Source organism: Dipodomys merriami, unplaced genomic scaffold, assembly GCF_024711535.1.
Source record: "Dipodomys merriami isolate MVZ:Mamm:240054 unplaced genomic scaffold, mDipMer1.0.p SCAF_524, whole genome shotgun sequence".
In the NCBI taxonomy this organism is placed as follows: domain Eukaryota; kingdom Metazoa; phylum Chordata; class Mammalia; order Rodentia; family Heteromyidae; genus Dipodomys; species Dipodomys merriami.
The window spans coordinates 304,921-322,311 of record NW_027206096.1 but is presented as its reverse complement, the minus strand read 5'-3'; the positions used below and the strand labels follow the sequence as shown (position 1 = coordinate 322,311).

The 17,391-nt window shown below is 48.4% G+C and overlaps 1 protein-coding gene across 3 annotated transcripts in view; it reads right to left on the bottom strand.

The window, feature by feature from the left end:
* LOC138811393 (arf-GAP with SH3 domain, ANK repeat and PH domain-containing protein 2) overlaps positions 1-17,391 on the bottom strand; it is a 153,203-nt gene that overhangs the window by 90,353 nt on the left and 45,459 nt on the right. For all 3 annotated transcript variants that reach the window (XM_069999123.1, XM_069999124.1, XM_069999125.1), the window contains exon 2: positions 9,466-9,538. In XM_069999123.1, the coding sequence (XP_069855224.1) occupies positions 9,466-9,538 (73 nt within the window). The remainder of the gene's footprint in view (positions 1-9,465; positions 9,539-17,391) is intronic.

Genomic DNA, 17,391 nt, shown 5'->3' with positions numbered 1-17,391 from the left:
AGCTACTGCGGGAAGCCTAGCACAGGTGGATCACCATCCAGGCATGCAGCTGGGCAGAAAATAAGACTCACTCAAAAACAACCAGCACAAAGAGGGCTAGAAGCATGGCTCAGTGGTATAGCACCTGCCGAGTAAAGAATCAGCCTCAAAGTTCAAACCCCAGTACTGCCAAAAAAAGAAAAAACAAAAAACCTACTTCCATCAAGGCTTTCCTAAGAGTTCCTGCTGGCCCCGAGTCCTTGGGAAACCACCAATGCCTGCAGATGTAGCTCTGGGGTGCATACAGACTGCCTGTGGCCAGCACAGGCAGCAACAGTTCCCAAAGCCAAGGCGAGGGCTGGCTGGCCAGGGATCCCTGCACTCTGTCTCAGGTTCTATTTAAGGTCAATGATCCCTCCTTTCAGGGATGGCTGCAAGTCAGTGTGAATAATTTAACACAACCCCAGCCGGCTCTCTAACATCCCACTGCTCATAGGAGTACATCTGGAAGCCAATAAGAGGATGAAGAGCTGACTGACCTGTGGCTTGATTTCTGTAAAGTTGGTGCTTTCCGCCTCTTCAGATTATAGACTCCAAATGGAGAAAACACCAGCCTTCGCTGTTATTTCCACTCTGTACTTACCAAGTGCCCATTATCCTGAGGAATAAACCCAGGTGTGCTGGAAACTACTATGCAATAAGCTCCTGTGAATACAAAGCTTCCTAAAACAGAGCCTCTGTGCACTGGAGCCAGACTCCATCTGAGAGGGAGACTCAGAAACCAGTCCACTCAACACAAAGACACCAGGGCTAGGAACAGGACACACAGGCAATTCACCTGGCTCAGTGTGGCTAGAGCCTGGGAAGAGGCAGCCACAGAGTTGACGATTGGATGATGGGCTCCATCCAGGCAATAGAGAGCTGCTGAAAGGCTCTACAGGGACATGGCGTCTGCAGCTAAGAGAGATGGCCTTGGAGGGATACAGATGAATAAAGACCAGAACCTGCCAACCAACCACTTCACAAGACAAACACCAAAAATGATCCATTACCACACCAAGTGCTGGAGACAGAAACAGCAAGGGGTAAACTCTCCAGAGCTAGAAGCAGAAAGACTTCTTGGCAGTTTCCTCCTGCGGGATCTGGAAAGCAAGATGCGCTGAAGCTTAGCTCCCAGCTACCTGACTCATCCCTGGACTCCTCTTCATCCAGGCTGCCTGAATCCTGGCTACTCCAACACCAGTCAGAATGCCTTTCCCAGGTAGCTGGCATTCAAAGCCGGGAGGGGATACAACTGTCGCTGAATGTGACTACCCACAATTAGGAATAATGTCCAACTGCTTCCATGTCCTTTCACGAACGAAGAGTTCATGTTGGCAAAGCAACGTGGTCAGCCATGGTGCAGAATGTACATTCTGCCACTGTGAGGTGCTTTCAAACTTCAGCCCCATCATACCTAGAAATCTGATTCCCAGTACATATATGACTGGCCTAGTAAGACACTGCCACTCCCCACCTCCCAAGCCATGTTCCCTCAGGAACAGTCCAGTGGCCCTGGGAGGCCCAGTTCTCCATACCTCCTACAACAGCTACCACTCACTCACACCATGGAGCCTACATCTCTATAGGGTTTCAGAGATGGGGACACAGGTTCAGAGGTCTCCACTGCACAATGGGCCAGTGTGTGACATTAAGATCAGTGTGTGACCGGATCTACCTGTGAACGCCGCAGACACTTGGGGGCAGCTTGGTCCTGTCCGTGATCTTGTATCCCTGAGAAACACCAATAAAAATCAGAAGACTGATCTGGATGATCTTTTTTTTTTTTTTTGAGATTAGGACTTGAGCTAGGCTATGGCTTCACTCATTGGCTGGTGCTCTAGATATCTATGTTTATGCATACACTCCTGAGGAAGCATGTACTGCTTATAAACCTGTGTAGGTCCAATGTACCAAGTGAAACAAGCTGGGTCCAGGTAGGCCTCAATTTCCTACCAGGGAATGCTCAGACTTCCTTCCGACCCGAGGTCCTTCGGTGATTAACAGGCTGATCACCGCTGATGGGATTCCACAGGTCATTTGTCTCTATTCAGTCACCGTTGTTAACCAACAGAGAGTGAGCAAGATGCTCTGGGCCTCAGAACTAGAAACACTGCCAATAATCTTCAAGACCCATCTTTTAACTTCCTCTTTTAACTTCCTCAGGACAGAGGCCATCCCTGGAACCTTCCAAAGATGCAGAGAAAGCTCTCTGAGCTTCCCAGCCCCTCCCAAACCAAACTCTCCAGATCCTCCGGAGGTCCCGCCTACAGTGAGGTTCTGCTGGCTCTAAGACTTTGAGGTTCTTCTTAACAAGTTGCTACGACAACTCAACAATGGAATGACGACTGTCAGACATCCCTGAGGTCACCTGTGACTCACCTTCAACACGTGTGTCATGGTCTGGATCACACCTGGAGTTTTTCCAGAAGGATCATGAGGCAGGCCCACACACACACATCACTGACTGTGCGTCCTCAGTCACATCCTGCCCCCGCACCAGGTAAGGAGAGGCATTTGAAGGTCAGGAGACAGGTGAGCACAGCATCTCCGCCTGCTTGCTATACAACCTGGGCATACCAGTATGCTGTCCCCCTAATAACTCACCTATTGACAGACAGAACCTAAACTTACAGTGTACAGTGCAAGAAGGTCTATAACAAGTACTCCAGGGGTACCAGGTTGTTTCTGTAAATCAACACCAGCATTATTCTACCATCAAGTTGATGAATATCAACACAGTAGACCTTCTTTATCATCATTTGTTACCGCCTCTATTTTGTATCCTGAATTCTACTGCCTGAGAATTTCTTCACAAGTTGTTTTCTTCACTTGGCTCCATAATTGTGGTGCCAAGTAGCTAGACTCCAATTCAGTTTCTCACTGTGATAAGCAAGACTACAACACAATGAACATCTTTGTGTGTGAAATTCTTCCATTTAGAGATTTTTATTTTCTTGATGTGCACTGACTGCTTTCCAAAACCTGCTTCCTGTTTTCAATGCCATAACAGTATAGCAAAATACCAGCTTCAGTATTCTTGCCCAACACTAACGAGTACTGACTTATTTTCTTATGTAACAAGTAGAACAATCATGGTTTCTTAATATATAGTAAAATCTCACTTCCTAAACTATGATATTTCTTTTGATCTGCTCTATTTGCTAATAAAATATAATTGAAACATAACTCTGGCTGAGCACTGGTGACTCACACCTATAATTCTATTACTTGAAAGGCTAAAATCAAGAGGATCACAGTCTGGGCACAAAGTTCACAAGACCCCTCTCAACCTATAGCTGAGCATGATGGTGTGGGCCTGTCACACTAGCTACAAGGTGGATTACTGCCCCAAGCATCAGCCCAGGCAGGAACTGAGACCCTATCTCAAAAAAACAAGCATTAAAAATGTGCTGGAGTTGTGAGTCAGCAGCAGAACACCTGCCTAGCAAGCACAAGATCCTGAATTTAAATCCCATCAAGTCAAAAACTAAATAAAAAATATATTAAATTTGAGTTTGCTTTAATACTATGTTCTAATTAGCATAGCAAGTGACTGGAAAAAATATATACAGAGAAAATTGTGAACTCTCATTTTCTTCTATTGGTAGAAGATGGTTAGGGTTTGAGGGAAAACCAGCATTTTCCTGTGCTTTTCATTCCAAGCACATGACGACTTCTCTAAGACCTTCAGACTGATGACAGAGGCTATCAGATTCAGTAAGAATACCCCCACCAAGCCCTCACAGTGGAGAGCTACAGAAGTGAACATCAGACTTCCTTGTTGCTTCCTCCTAAATGGAGATGAACTTTTCCACCCACAGATAAGACAAACAGAAAAATCTCAGCCTCAGCTTCCCAGGATGGGGGTAAAAAACACCTCATACCTTTAAGTAGAGACAAAGCTTGGGAAACTTGGCCTACGAAGAGTTTTAAAGTAACTACGAGCTGGGATTCTTTTTTAAGAGGTGAGATAGCAGCAGTCCCTGAGTGAAAAAAAAAATTGTAGAAAATTTCTCAACAAATCATTACAGTAACTGCTTCTACAAACCCATTCGTAAGACACTGCAGAAAACACACCTGGCAGGCTGCCATCCTCCAACAACCAAGTGCAAATGTAATTACTGCCGCTGTGTAGGAAACACAGGCTGAGCACACACTGGGTCATAGAGAAACCCTTTTGGTCCAGTGCAGCACTTGAAGTGGGAGAGGCATCCTAGCTGATATCTCAAAGACTTGCTCCACCTCTGCCAGATGCTTAATCAGCGAATACTCAGGCTCTATCCAGACCCACCCAACCAGAAACCTTCCATGTGTCCAGCTACTGTGTTTTAAAAAGATCCCCCCCCCCCCAGGAGATTTTGCTGCTCTCTGAGGTTTCAGGACCACTGCTATAAAAAAGCCGGGGTAAGTAAATTTTCCCCCCAGAAAGCCAGAGAGTAGTTACCTAAGGCTTTTCAGATTAAGAGGCAATACTGATGTTACTGAGGAAAGTAAAATTCATTCTCAGCTCACAGGCTGTAAGAACACAGGTGAATGGACAGTTTGTAAACTGCTGCTCTAGAGCAGCTTAACTCTCAACCACGGAAAAGCCAACAGTAGACTCTAGGGTCTGCCATAACACAGTTTATATTGAAAATGATCAGTTTACTCCTCTATACTAAGAGGAAAGTCTAAGTACTTGCAGATACATGGTAATAATCTAAGTAAACTTGCCTACCCCTGTGCAAAACACTCAACAAATACACAGAAGGTGTATTTACACCTGCCATGCTCATCTAAATGTATTTATCTGGTACTCTGTCATTAGTACATCTAAATTCAGGTAATTCTCGTTACTACTGTGACAGTATTAATAATCTATTTACCTGTTAGAAAACTAAGGCTCCTAACATCATAGATTTTGAGTGGCATTGCTAGTTTTTAATACAGGTTTCTTGGATTTTAGTACCTCTGAGCTCTTTATCACAAACTACAGTCTCCTAAAATTGGTCCTTAACCTCATGGACTTGCAATAATCAAGGAGAGAAGGCAAAAGACCAGAACAATGTAAGGCAACTTAAATACTTATTTATTAGAGATCCTTTAATTTCATCTGCTTCAACCTCAAAACTGCAGTGCTCAGAGGTGAGGTAGGTAGAATAACGGTCCATCCCTCAAGACAGTGATTAGGTCCTGATTCATGGAACCTGGTGAGAGTAGGCTATCAGGCAAAAAGGAACTGAGATCACACGTGGAATTAAAGTTGCTAACCAACGAACCTGAGATGGGGAGACTGTCCTGGATCATTTGAGGGGGCTCCATTATATCAAAAGGTGCTATGGGACTAAACATGGTCTCCTTGAACTTAAATACTAAAGCTCAAACCCTCAATGTGATGTATGAGATAGGACTACTGGGAATCATTACGTTTTGATGAGTGGACCCTCATGACATGATTAGTGCCCTTATGAGAATCCCCCAAAGAGTTTGCTTCCTCTTCTTCCCCACAAGCTAACCATTATGGTGCCCTAATTGGGGATTTCTAGCCTCCAAAATTGTGAGAAAACAACTTTCTCAGCTACGTACCATGCTAACTCAGGTACTGGAGCCGGGAGGACTGGGATTCAAGGCTATCTCAATCAACAAGCCAGATGTAGCGGTTCTACCTGTCATCTAGCTACATGGGAGGCAGGAGGATCTCCACCTGAGGCCAACCCAGGCGAAAACACGAGCCCCTACCCGAAATAAAATTAAAGTAAATACAAAGCCTCGAAGTATGGATCTGGTGGTGCAGGACTTGTAAGTCCCTGAGTCAAATCCCAGGAGGCAGGCAGAAAAGAGGAAGTGAGGCAGGAAGGCAGGGAGGGAGGGAAAGAGAGAGGGAGAGAGAAAGAAAGAGGACGAGTGAAAGACAAAGAAAGAGAGAGAGAAAATGAATGAATAAATGAATGAATGCAGGTAGCAGGTAGAAACTGGAATAGTTGAAATGGACTTTCCTCTAGAGCTATTGGAAAAACACTGATTTTAGTTATTCATATATATATATATATATATATATATATTCATATATTTTCTCATGCTTCTCATGAGAAAATCTAATAGGTAAATTTGTGTCATTTTAAGTCACTCAGCACAGTGGTTTGTTACAGCAACAACACAAGTTTAAATGTTTGTAAGACTAACCATGTTCAAGTCTCCACTTGACAGAGCAGGAAGGAGAAGGCTGGGCAGATCACACCCAGGTGACTGGAGTGTTTATAGCTCCGGGTAGGGTTTATGAAGACAAAGATAAGAGTCACCACTAGCTCCCCTAGCAAGGAGGGCAGCCAGCTTGGCGCATGTGCACACGCACGCACGCACGCACGCATACACACACACACACACACACACACACACACACACACACACACACACGGGCAGATGAAGGGGTCAGACTGGGACCATGTTAGGCTCAAGGAATTAAGGATGATGAGACCGGAAGTGACATAGGATAGGAAGAGGCACAAAGGCGAAGTGTGGCAGAGGTGGCAGGATTCTCACTGGTCTTTCCATCATGTGTGCAGTGAGTGCTCCTCCCAGAACAGCAGCTGTCTGGGGACACTGAGCACTCTCCACACTGGGAGACCCTGAGCACAGTCTAGCTGAAAAGCACCCACCCAAGCATGGCAGCCGCAGCCTGTGCCCCTGTTCAAAGTGGCTGACTTATTTCTGCAACAATTTAATCTGTCCTTAGACTCCTCTACTAAATATATTCAAAAGAATGTGCTATGAAAAGCAGTTCTAAAGAAGAGCTGCAAACATGCCGTGGCCACTGTCAGCACCATCACAGGAAAAGTATAGCGTTTCCTCAGGTGACAGCACTTGTTCTGAAATAAAGATTTCAGTAATCCAGCTTTAAAAAAAAATCCAGACTCATGCCCTTATAATAACTCGAGTTTGGCCTGGTGTAAGGGATGGATGCAGGGTGACATAAATAGAAGACCCCCCTCCAAGTTCAGGTGGACGGACTGCCAGCTTCCTGTGGCAAGGTCACAGCCTCCTCTCAGCAAGGACACAGACGAGATGCCCACAGAGCCGCAGGCACATCCCGCCCGCCCTGTTGTCTGCAAGTTTGTGACTCTGAACAAACGTCCCAATTTCCCTGGGCCTCACTGACAGGTAGGTGGAGCGTGTACAGGGAAGGAGGTACAAAATGTGGTACACAATGGAGAAACTTCAAGGCATTCCAAGACCCACACACAGGCGCAAGTGGACCTAAGAATGATTGCTTCGTGGGAATTAATATTATTAATTATTAATAACCTGAGTCTACCAGGGAAGGCAATCCATTTAAAAAACACCCATCTTTGGAAAAGTCAAGATCATATCTAAGATATTTGATTGTTCTATAGGTGAGGAATCTTTGTATTTCTGCTTCATCTCCACTTCCTGAAAGTTCTAAAGCACCCAGGAGCTCGGGTCCGTTACCTCCCAGCTCGGGATGGAATTCACCTCTATGAACTTCCTTGTGGGCAAAAAAGGAACACTGCCATGTCTTATGCAGAGAAGGCAGTACTGCTGGTTTGTATTTTAAGAAACTCCTGCAGGGAAGCAGATGAGGAGATGAGGTTTGTAGCAATGGGAAGGCCGGCCTCCAACACCTTTCCCTGTGTGTGTGCCATGCCGGGCTGGCTGGGGAGTCACACAAAGTCCCTGGGCAGATAGAGCAGTCATAGAACAACAGCTGCCCAAGAAGCAGATTCTTTCCTTCCCATTGCTGGTGTCAACATGTAAGCATAAAATCACCTTTACTCTAAAAAAAAAAATCACCTTTACTCTAATTAGACTATAAAATAATCTTATGTATTGTCTACAGTATTTTTCAACTTACAAGTTCAAAAAGACTATGTGAAAAAAAAAAATAAGAAAAAAATACTCCCAGGGCTGGGAAGGTAGCTCAGTGGTAAGTGCTTGTCTTGCATGTATGAGGCCCTGGGTTCGATTCCTCAGCACCACATAAGCAGAAAAGGCTGGAAGTGGTGCTATGGCTCAAGTAGTAGAGGGTTAGTCTGGAGCTGAAGAGCTGAGGGACAGCGCCCAGGCCCAGAGTTCAGGCCCCACAACGGACACACCCAAGATACTTTGTGGAGTCTACTGTTTGTCAGCAAAAAAACTGAGCATCCTATTTAGGGATTTCTTGAAGTCAGGATGGCTGAAGGCAGTTGGTAGCTTCATAACAAGCTTGAGCCAGCATCGTGGAACTTTGAATTTCTTGATAACACCCTCATCTCTCCTATACGCAAATCCCTCCTTTGTCTAACAAAAGTAGTCTGTTATCAAGATTAGCATAATGCATGGGAAGCACAAAGTACACAGTAAGTGTAAAAAGAAAAAACAACAATAACCTACCATTATTCCTCCGTCCCTCTCACCCAACACAGGAATCTACCAGAAGCAGAAGACCATCTTCCATCCTTCCATACAGCTTGATTAGGACCAGGGTGAAGCAGGTGCTCAAACCCATGCACATCATACATTTCTCATTTAGACTGTCTTTAATGTCAGTCAACAGCATTTTGTAGCTGTCCACAGAGTTCCTGTGTATCTCTTGGAAATCTGACACTAAATACACCTGGCAATGTTTACTACAGTGTCCCCTCTGAGTGGAGACCATCCACTAGACTCCTGCCATGGCCCGCACAGCGCTCTGCAGTCAAGAGCGGCTACTGGAGCTTGTGCTCATGCTACTGTGAGTGGGGCTTCATGGGATGTGAATTCCTGGGGCTCTGCACCATCACCTAAGCCATCTCCTGTTCTGCCATCTGATTAAAAGGAGATGCTGCAGGATGAAGGCGTCCTGGTATACACAAAGGGACTAAACGCTGCAATCTCACCCTACACTTAGTGGGGCACTCTCCCAGGAGCTCACCTTTTTTTTTTTTTTTTTGGTTGGTCATGGGGCTTGAACTCTGTGCCTGGGCACTGTCCCTGAGCTCTTCAGCTCAAGGCGAGTGCTCTACCACTTGAGTCATAGCGCCACTTCTGGTTTTCTGGTAGTGAATTGGAGATAAGAATCTCACAGACTTTCCTGCCCAGGCTGGCTTTGAACTGCAATCCTCAGATCTCAGCCTCCTGAGTAGCTAAGATTACAGGCGTGAGCCATTTACAGTCCATCATCTGTTTCAACATCTCTGAGATTCCCCCTAACTTCTAATCTGCCAAGGTGGCCACCTTCTTGTTTCTGAATGAAAACAACAGAGGCAGAAGGATCTTGGGGTCTCATCAGCCAGCCTCACAAGACAGGCTGTGAAGACAAGACAGGGAAAAGAAAGAGGATAGAGGCTTGTCCCTGAATCAGACAGGCAAACAAAACATGCTTCTGCAGACTGGAGAGCCCGCAGCTGTGTGCTCAGGAGGAGCACGGTGAGCAGGACTTCAGGAAATGCTTTGCTTTTACACACACACTGGGAAGGAGTGCATACTCACCCAGCCCAGAGATGTTTATTGCTTTCACGGATTTCTTCATTTTGTAAAGAACCATCCGGTCCACATCCAAAGCCTAAAATACAGAGAATATGGGAATTAAAAACTGGTAGACCACTTGCACAAGGCAAGGCCCCAGGTTTGATCCGCAAGAAAGGAGGAAAAAGAAAAAAAAATAGGTTTACCTATAAACCACAATTACCAGCGCACAGCTGCCCCGTGAAAGCTCATGGAGGCCCCCGCTGGACCCCTAAGCCCCTGGGGCTCTTCCCATGGACAAATCCCAGCACGGTGTGGAGAACCAGCCTGCTGAACAGCACGGAGCAGCAGCGCTGGTGATTACTGGAAAACAACTCTTCTGATATGTGTCCCACTGGACGCATGTGACCTGCCCCCTGCCCACGTCAACTGCGGGACACGGCCTGCAGCAGTGGACAGGCCGCTCCTACCATGAGGTCTCTGTGCTCTCAGAGTTCCAGCAAGGCTCCAGCATGTCCTTCCTGTGTCTGTGCTGCCCAGTATCCGAGTCCATCCCCCACAGGGGAAACGATGCAAAAGACACAGGACACCCTGGCCAGCGGTCCCCAGATGGCAACCAAGTCTCAGGGCTAGACCTGCCGCACACAGATGCAGGTGGGCTAGTAGAGGTGAACCCACTCTGAGTTTGTTGAGACCCAAATACATATTTGTCAGTTGTGCTAGACGACATGTTCTGTTCCAGAAACCAGAAGTAACAATGCCTACTTCACAAGGTTGAAAAATTACATTGATATATTGATAGATTTTAATCATCAGCAAATATTTACAGACCACAAGTTAAACAACAGCAGTACACAGCACTTTATACAGAATGTGGAGTAGGGGCCCAAACAGTGTTTGTTCAATAGCTCGGCTCCTCAGCATTGGAATTCACAGCTCTGCTTCCAAGAAAGACACAGGGCTGACATTTTCTTGCAACCGAATTAAACCATGGAAGAACAAAACATGTCCACTCCTAGCTGTGATGGGAGACAAGGCTTGTAAACCGGGAGAGCGCCACCAGCCCCGGGGATATGCCAGGGAACAGCAGTGCGTCAGCGTCTGGCGCTGCAGGCCTGGCCAACAGTGACGACCCATGGTGGGTCCCGTCCTGAAACACTGCGGGGGCCTGTCTGTCCCAGGAAACAGCGCACGCCACCTCGGGGCAGGGCAGTCCGCACTCCAAGCGTTCCCACACTACTCGGAGTCAGCTTTCAACAGCAGCATTGTAAGTGCTGGTTCTAATGCAACAATGCCATTTTATTAGATGAAGACAGACATGACTGGTGCTGACAATTTTAAGTGGGAAAATGATCACAAGGCACCAGACATTTGACAGAGCTGCTGTAGGACAAAGAGAAATTCTCATCATGCCGTTGTGTATTTGTCTAAACCCACATAACACATAACAACCCACATAACATACACCACGAGGGACCCTAAGCATGGACTCTGCTGAACAATAACGTGTGGACATGGGTTCTGATGTGACAAATGTCTGGCTCTGGGAGGACTGAGGAATGCTGGCCTGGGGGGCTTGTGTATGTAGGAGCTCTGTGGGAATTCTACAGAAGCAGAGCTATGGCTCAAGCACTAGACTTGAGTAATTTAAAAAAAAAAAAAAAGATCAGATACAGTGCTAGGCCCTGAGTTCAAGTCCCAGAACTGGCCACACACACAAAATAAAGCCAGTGGGGGCTCAGTGCTGGGAATCTTTCTCCTGGAAAATCAGCCTGGAGATGGGCTTGTCCCTCTCCACCAGAGCCTGGCTCTCTGGCCTTCCACAGGTGACAGGGCACCTGCATGTGTCCAAGTCCAGATCACTCTTGCTCAGAGGCAGTGGGGTAGGGGGAGCACTCTGACCCGCTGACCTCTGACAAATGTCCTCCTTCGGCTGGGAAGGTGGCTTGGTGGTAGAGTGCTTGCCTTGCATGCTTGAGGCCCTGGGTTCAATTCTTCAACACCACAGAAACAGAAAAAGCCGGATGTGGCGCTGTGGCTTAAGTAGTAGAGTGCTGGCCTTGAGCTGAAATGCTGAGGGACAGAGCCCAGGCCCAGAGCTCAGGCCCCAGGACTGACCAAAAAAAAAAAAAAAAGTCCTCCTTCAGCATGGATAGGATTCAATCACATTTGGCCCAGAAGTCTGGTAAAATACACTGCTGGCTGAGTGAAGTGGCTCATGCCTGTGATCCCAGCTACTTAGGAAGCTAAGATTGAGAGAATGGAAGATGAAGGCTAGCCTAGGCAAAAAGTTAGTGAGATCCCATCTCAACCAATAAAAAGCTGGGCTGAGCGGTGTACACCTGCTATCCCAGTGATGGGGGGAGGCATAAACAGGAGGATCGCAGAATAGGCCATCACAGGTAGAAATGCAAAAGCCTATCTCAATATAACTAAAGCAAAAGGGCTGGGGGTGTGGCTCAAGTGGTGGAACACCATTCCTGAATTCAAGTCCCCATAAAAGAAGAAAAAAAAACCAAAAACCTCACACTGCCACATGGGATTCGGCCTGTTACTGAAGCGTAAGCCCTGCTTCCAGTGTTCCAAGAACAAGAGGATAAACACACACTGCTGCTCTTCTGTCTGTTAAGTAGAGACTGAAGCAAAGTGGGCTAGGCCACAGAGGTAAATTTAATTAAAACCACAAGAGGGAAAAGCAATTCCCTGCCCAGTGAGAATCACGCCCTCACTGTGGTGCGTATTTATAGATAAAGGAGATTAAACTTGGTCAGGAGAAGCGGGAGTGATTAAGACTGGGCAATATCAAAAGTCCTGTGTCCACTAGTTATTTATAAAGCAGCACTGGAATCCTAAAGCAACAAAAATAACAAGGCTTTTAGAAGTCTCTGAAAGTCAAAGGAGTCAGCCAACTTGGCTGAGATTCGGCTGAGATTTCTGACCCGATTAAGCATTCACCTCCCACTCCCCCTCGGCATCTGCTCAAGCTTGGGGGGGGGGAGGGGGGAGGAAAAGACTGAGCTCTGCACCTGAACACGTGCAAGAACTACAAACACCTACACTGCATGGACAATGAGGACCTAGGCAGGTGGGCCCAACAGCTGGTGTCTGGCCAATCCTCATTAACCCACGGACTGACTCAAGCTGACCTTTAGTTTATATAAAACAAGTTTTATGGGGCAAATTTATTACCGAAACAAGACTGCGGGAATGTGTCTGAAGCAGGCCCAAGGAACACAGTGGAAACAGTGCGCGGGGAGGGGACAGGGAGCGGGCGGGATGGTACGCGGCACAGGTGATGGTGAGCCCCCCACTCCGAGGGTCCCTCCCCTCTGTCCACACCTGCGCCCTCACATGCCCACCACAGCGGCAGAGGGATGTTCCAGCCAAAGCGAAAATAAAAAACCATTGAAAATTCAGTCCCGCAGCCTTGCTGCCTTCCCGGCTGTCCTGCTACAGGCCATCCTGTCCCAGAGGTTCTAGAACAGGGCACCCCCTTAGGCTCCGTCAGCCTCCTCTGCACGCGGGTCTCGCGCTCGCCGCCCTGTGGGCTCAGGCGCAGCGTCACCGCCTCCTCGGCGTGCAGGCCCCAGGCTGGGTCAGCCTGCTTCCTCCGGGGCCTCACGGGGCCCCGCAGGTGCCTCCACCCTGGCACGGAGGAACCTAGGTCACCGCGGCAGGCTGGGTGGCCGGGCGAGGTGCATGGCGTGTCTGAGGAGCTGGCCTGGCTCAGGGGCCACAGGTCAGAGCCAGCCCGCAGCTGACTCGTGTGGCCATAAGCCGGGCGTTTCCTCAGGCAGATGAGATGCTGAGTGGTCTACCTGATGTGCAGGTGCCTGAGCAGGAAGGCTCACTTTGAGACCAGTGAAGCGAAACATTACCCCCCCCCAAAAAAAAAGGAATTCCAGGGTTCCTGTTAGTAGACCTATAGCCCAGAAACTGTACTCCGTAACTGTAACTATTTCAAATTTCATTAACAGGTATTTGTGGAAATTCATGCTTTTCCTAGACTGTGGTAGTAGCCTCATCTTTGCTCATGGGTTCACAGCCACTATAATGTCCACTAGGACATTTGCTGATTTGGCCTGTAGGACCCATGCGACCTGCCTGGCCTGGCCTGCCCTGGTCCCCTGGTCCCCGACTTGGAGCCATGGCAAAGCAGGGCAGTTGATCCCCAGACCCTGGGTGGAAAGACACTGACTTCCTTCCTGGGACCCCCAACATGCTGGCCCTGGGAAGACAGGAGACCCCGGCCTTGAGTTGGCCTCTCCACCTCTCGGGACCCTCCTTTCCCGTCGCATCCGCCCTTGCTCCATTTCTGAAGGGTGCACCTAAGGGGAAAGGAAAGTTTTGAAAGACAGTAGAGAAAACAAGAACCCACACGTAACACACACACACCCAGCTCTGTGCCCCGAGGCAGTTCTGCCAGGACACAGTCATGCAAATAGGAGATGGCAGCTCCGTCTCATCCCACACTTAACTCTGCAGAGAGTATGAGTGTTAATGACAGCGGCAAACATTTCCAGAAGCCTTTTGGGAAGTACAGAATTGCATGGCAGCCCGCGGGGCCTAGTGGAAAGCCAAAGTAATAATGGGCCAGCCTCCTTCGGGGAATAAAGTGAGGCCTGTGTCACTGAGAATTAGGATCCCACACAGACTCACACCAGGTAAAGAGGCGTGGCCGAGGACGACCTACAACGTTATTGTCTACTAGAACAGAAGTTACACACAGGGACACTCACAGCTCCTCAAAACAACCAAAACTGGGCAGGGTTAAAATGGATAAATGGCTATGTGTTCCAACAATGGAGCAACACGGAGATGGAAAGAAAAACCTTTCCTTACACAGAACACAAATGAACTTGATGAAATCTTTAAAAGCAGAATACATTCAGTATTTACTATAAAACTTCAAAAGCTGGCAAGATCGGCTTGCACTGTTGGCTTGGGGTTGCACATATATTGCTGGCAGACCTACGCGTAGTGAGAGCAGGAAAGAGGCTGCACGGTCGGCGGGAGGGCACCACGGAGGACTCTGTCCGGAGGGAATCAAGTGACCAGGACACCAGGTAATGGTGGAAAGGGCTCACTTTAGCATCTCTCCTCAAATTATACACGGGCTGAGGTGTAGCTCAGAGGTAGAGCATGTGCACAGCATTCACAAGGTTCTGGGTTCCATTCTCGGTACCACAAATAAATACATGCACAGACAGACAGACCTAAAATGTGTATTCATATATGATGAGGTACACAAACAAGAATAAAAGCTAATTTAAAGCTGGAGGGATGGAGGTGAGTTAAAAATAAGTTTGGAGAAAGAGCCAGGAAATGTTGCCATAACAAAAGTGAATGTTCAGGGTATTTATTCATGTGCGTTTGTTCATACACAGGGAGGGCATGGACAGAGAGCCCAGGGACCTTCTTGTCCCATCCTAGATCATCAGAGAGAAGCTGGGAGCAGGCAAACGCAGAGCCTGGCTGGATGATTCCCATCCGGGGCTTTTCTCCTGAGCAGCAGCTGCTTCCCAACAATGCTGCAGATGGTTCCAGGCATTCTCACCCATCTTCCTGAACCACCTAAGGTGACCTTTAAGTAGGTGACTTCTGAGGCAGGCAAACAGAGAGGACACGCCTTTCGTTTTTCTCCCACGCGTTTCCTGACATGGATCTGGTGTTCCCCGGCGGGGGTGGGAGCAAGCATGCCCTCGGGGTGCCGTGGCCTCCACCACGGGGGCCTACCCTGCCAACCTGCTGGCCAAGCATGAGGCAGGAGCCCAGGCTGCACCCTGACATCCGCGCCCAGGCCCCACGTATACAGCTGGCCAAGCCCCTCACGTACCATGCACAGGAACAAAAAGCAAGCAACTGTATCTCTGCAAAAGAGGCAAATGCAGCCTGTAAGAGTCATTTCCATCTTAGAACCCAGCACTCAGGAGGCTGAAGCAGGAGGATGGAGACGTCGAAGCCAGCCGAGGCTGCCCAATGAGACACTATCTCAAAAAGAACAGAAAGCCTTCCATCTCATTAAATACAAGTTTCATTATAAACCAATCCACACACATACAAATCAAAAGCAAAAGCTGAATTTTTTTTTTAAATGTGTTGTTATAAAGGGGAGGACAGACATATAAACTAGATGTACATAAAGATACAAGAAAATAATCATGTTGTCCTGGGAAATGTTCAAGAATTTTGTTTCCCTACTTTGACACTATGATTAACATGAGTACATTGAAATTTTATTTGTTTGTTTGTTTGTTTATTTTTGGTGGTCACGGAGCTTGAACTCTGGGCCTGGGCGCTGTCCCTCAGCTCTTTAGCTCAAGGCGAGCATTCTACCACCAATTGAGTCACAGCGCCACTTCTGGTTTTCTGGTAGTTCATAGAAGGGTCTCACAGACTTTCCTGTCTGAGCTGACTTTGAGCCACGATCTTCGTATCTCAGCCTCCTGAGTAGCTAGGATTACAGGCGTGAGCCACCAGTGCCCAGACAGTCTTGAAATTTTTAAAGGAAACTGGAAAGTCCCTGAGCATCCCACGGTTTCCTTCCCCTCCCACTTTCCTATCGGCCTCCCGTCAGGCAGGGCGCTGGAGACTTGCTTAGCTCTGAGCATAAAACTGTGTCAAAGGAACAGACGAGACACTAAAAACAGTACTCAAAGCTGCACACTTCCACAAATGGACACACAGAGAACCCTCTGCAAGGCAGTGCGATTCCAGCGGCTTCTGAGCAGAGGCGTGAGGACAGGGCCGGAAGACTCCGGGTTGGGCCTGATTTGAAAAACTTACCGCAAGATATATTCATATATCTGTTCAAAGATAAGTAGGTGAAAAAAAACGGAAACAGCTCCCTGGGATGAGGAGGGACGGACGGCTAACCCCATCTGCGGGGCAGAGCACTGGCCCTCGAGCTTCCTGGCCATGATGGCCCCCCAGCTGAGAATTCATGAAACACGAACCCACACAGTGCCAGGTCAGGACACATCAGCAAATGAAGGAGCCGGGGGAGAGGCAGCGGTACTGCTGGGCAGCAAGCACGCGGCACGAGCCTCATCCCGGCTCTCTGAAGAGGGCACAGGGTCTCATCTTCACCCTCCAGCCCCGGGTGCTGCCACACACCTTCCTCCTCTCCCACCAACAGCTTTGGTTCTGCACAGAATTTCTTCTCAGCAATACTTTCAAATGAAACAAAATGGAAAAGAACCCCAACGCCCAAGCTAGGAGAATCACCACGCAAGCTGTTGGCCTTCCTGTGGTTCTCTTTGGAAGTGGACAGTGCCCCCAGGATGAGCACGTGCCCAGCAGAAAGAAGACACGCAGCCCCCAGCACCCCACACGGCCTGTCCAGTAAAAGGACAGCCCGCTGGCTCGCCAGGCTCCGGAGCCAGCCACCGGGGTGCACCATCGCCACAGGCGCTGACGGGAACATCCAGACATAACGTGGGCTTTGCCTTAATTACTGTTTAGAGAAGTGGAAGCAGATGACAGTGAATTCCGGCTCTGTCAAGATGCTTTGCATCCTAATTTGTACTAAGTGGGAAGGAAAGTGTCTGGGAGCTGTGGGGAGTGGAAAAGGAAAAGGAAAAGCCGCTCCCCGCAGGCCGCCTCGACGCCCTGCCCTACCGCAAGGGGAACGGCCAGGGAGCAGCTGCACTCCCCCTCCCCCCCAGCTCTGCCCCTCAGTCTGACAGAAGAGCCAAGAGGCCATACAGGAAGGAAGTGGACTATCTAGGGAGAAGGACTGCCAACAGAGGAGGGGCCGTCATTCCAGATGCACCAGTCACCAGGAAGGGCCACGGGCCCAGAGTGGCAGAGTCACAGGAGCCCTGAGCACCGGCCTCCAGGGATGCAGGAGGCAGAGCACAGGCGCGGAGAAGGGACTGTGTGCTGGGAGGAGGTCAATCTTCCACATCATCCCCATCCCAGAAGACAATGGAATCGTAGGCCAGGCTG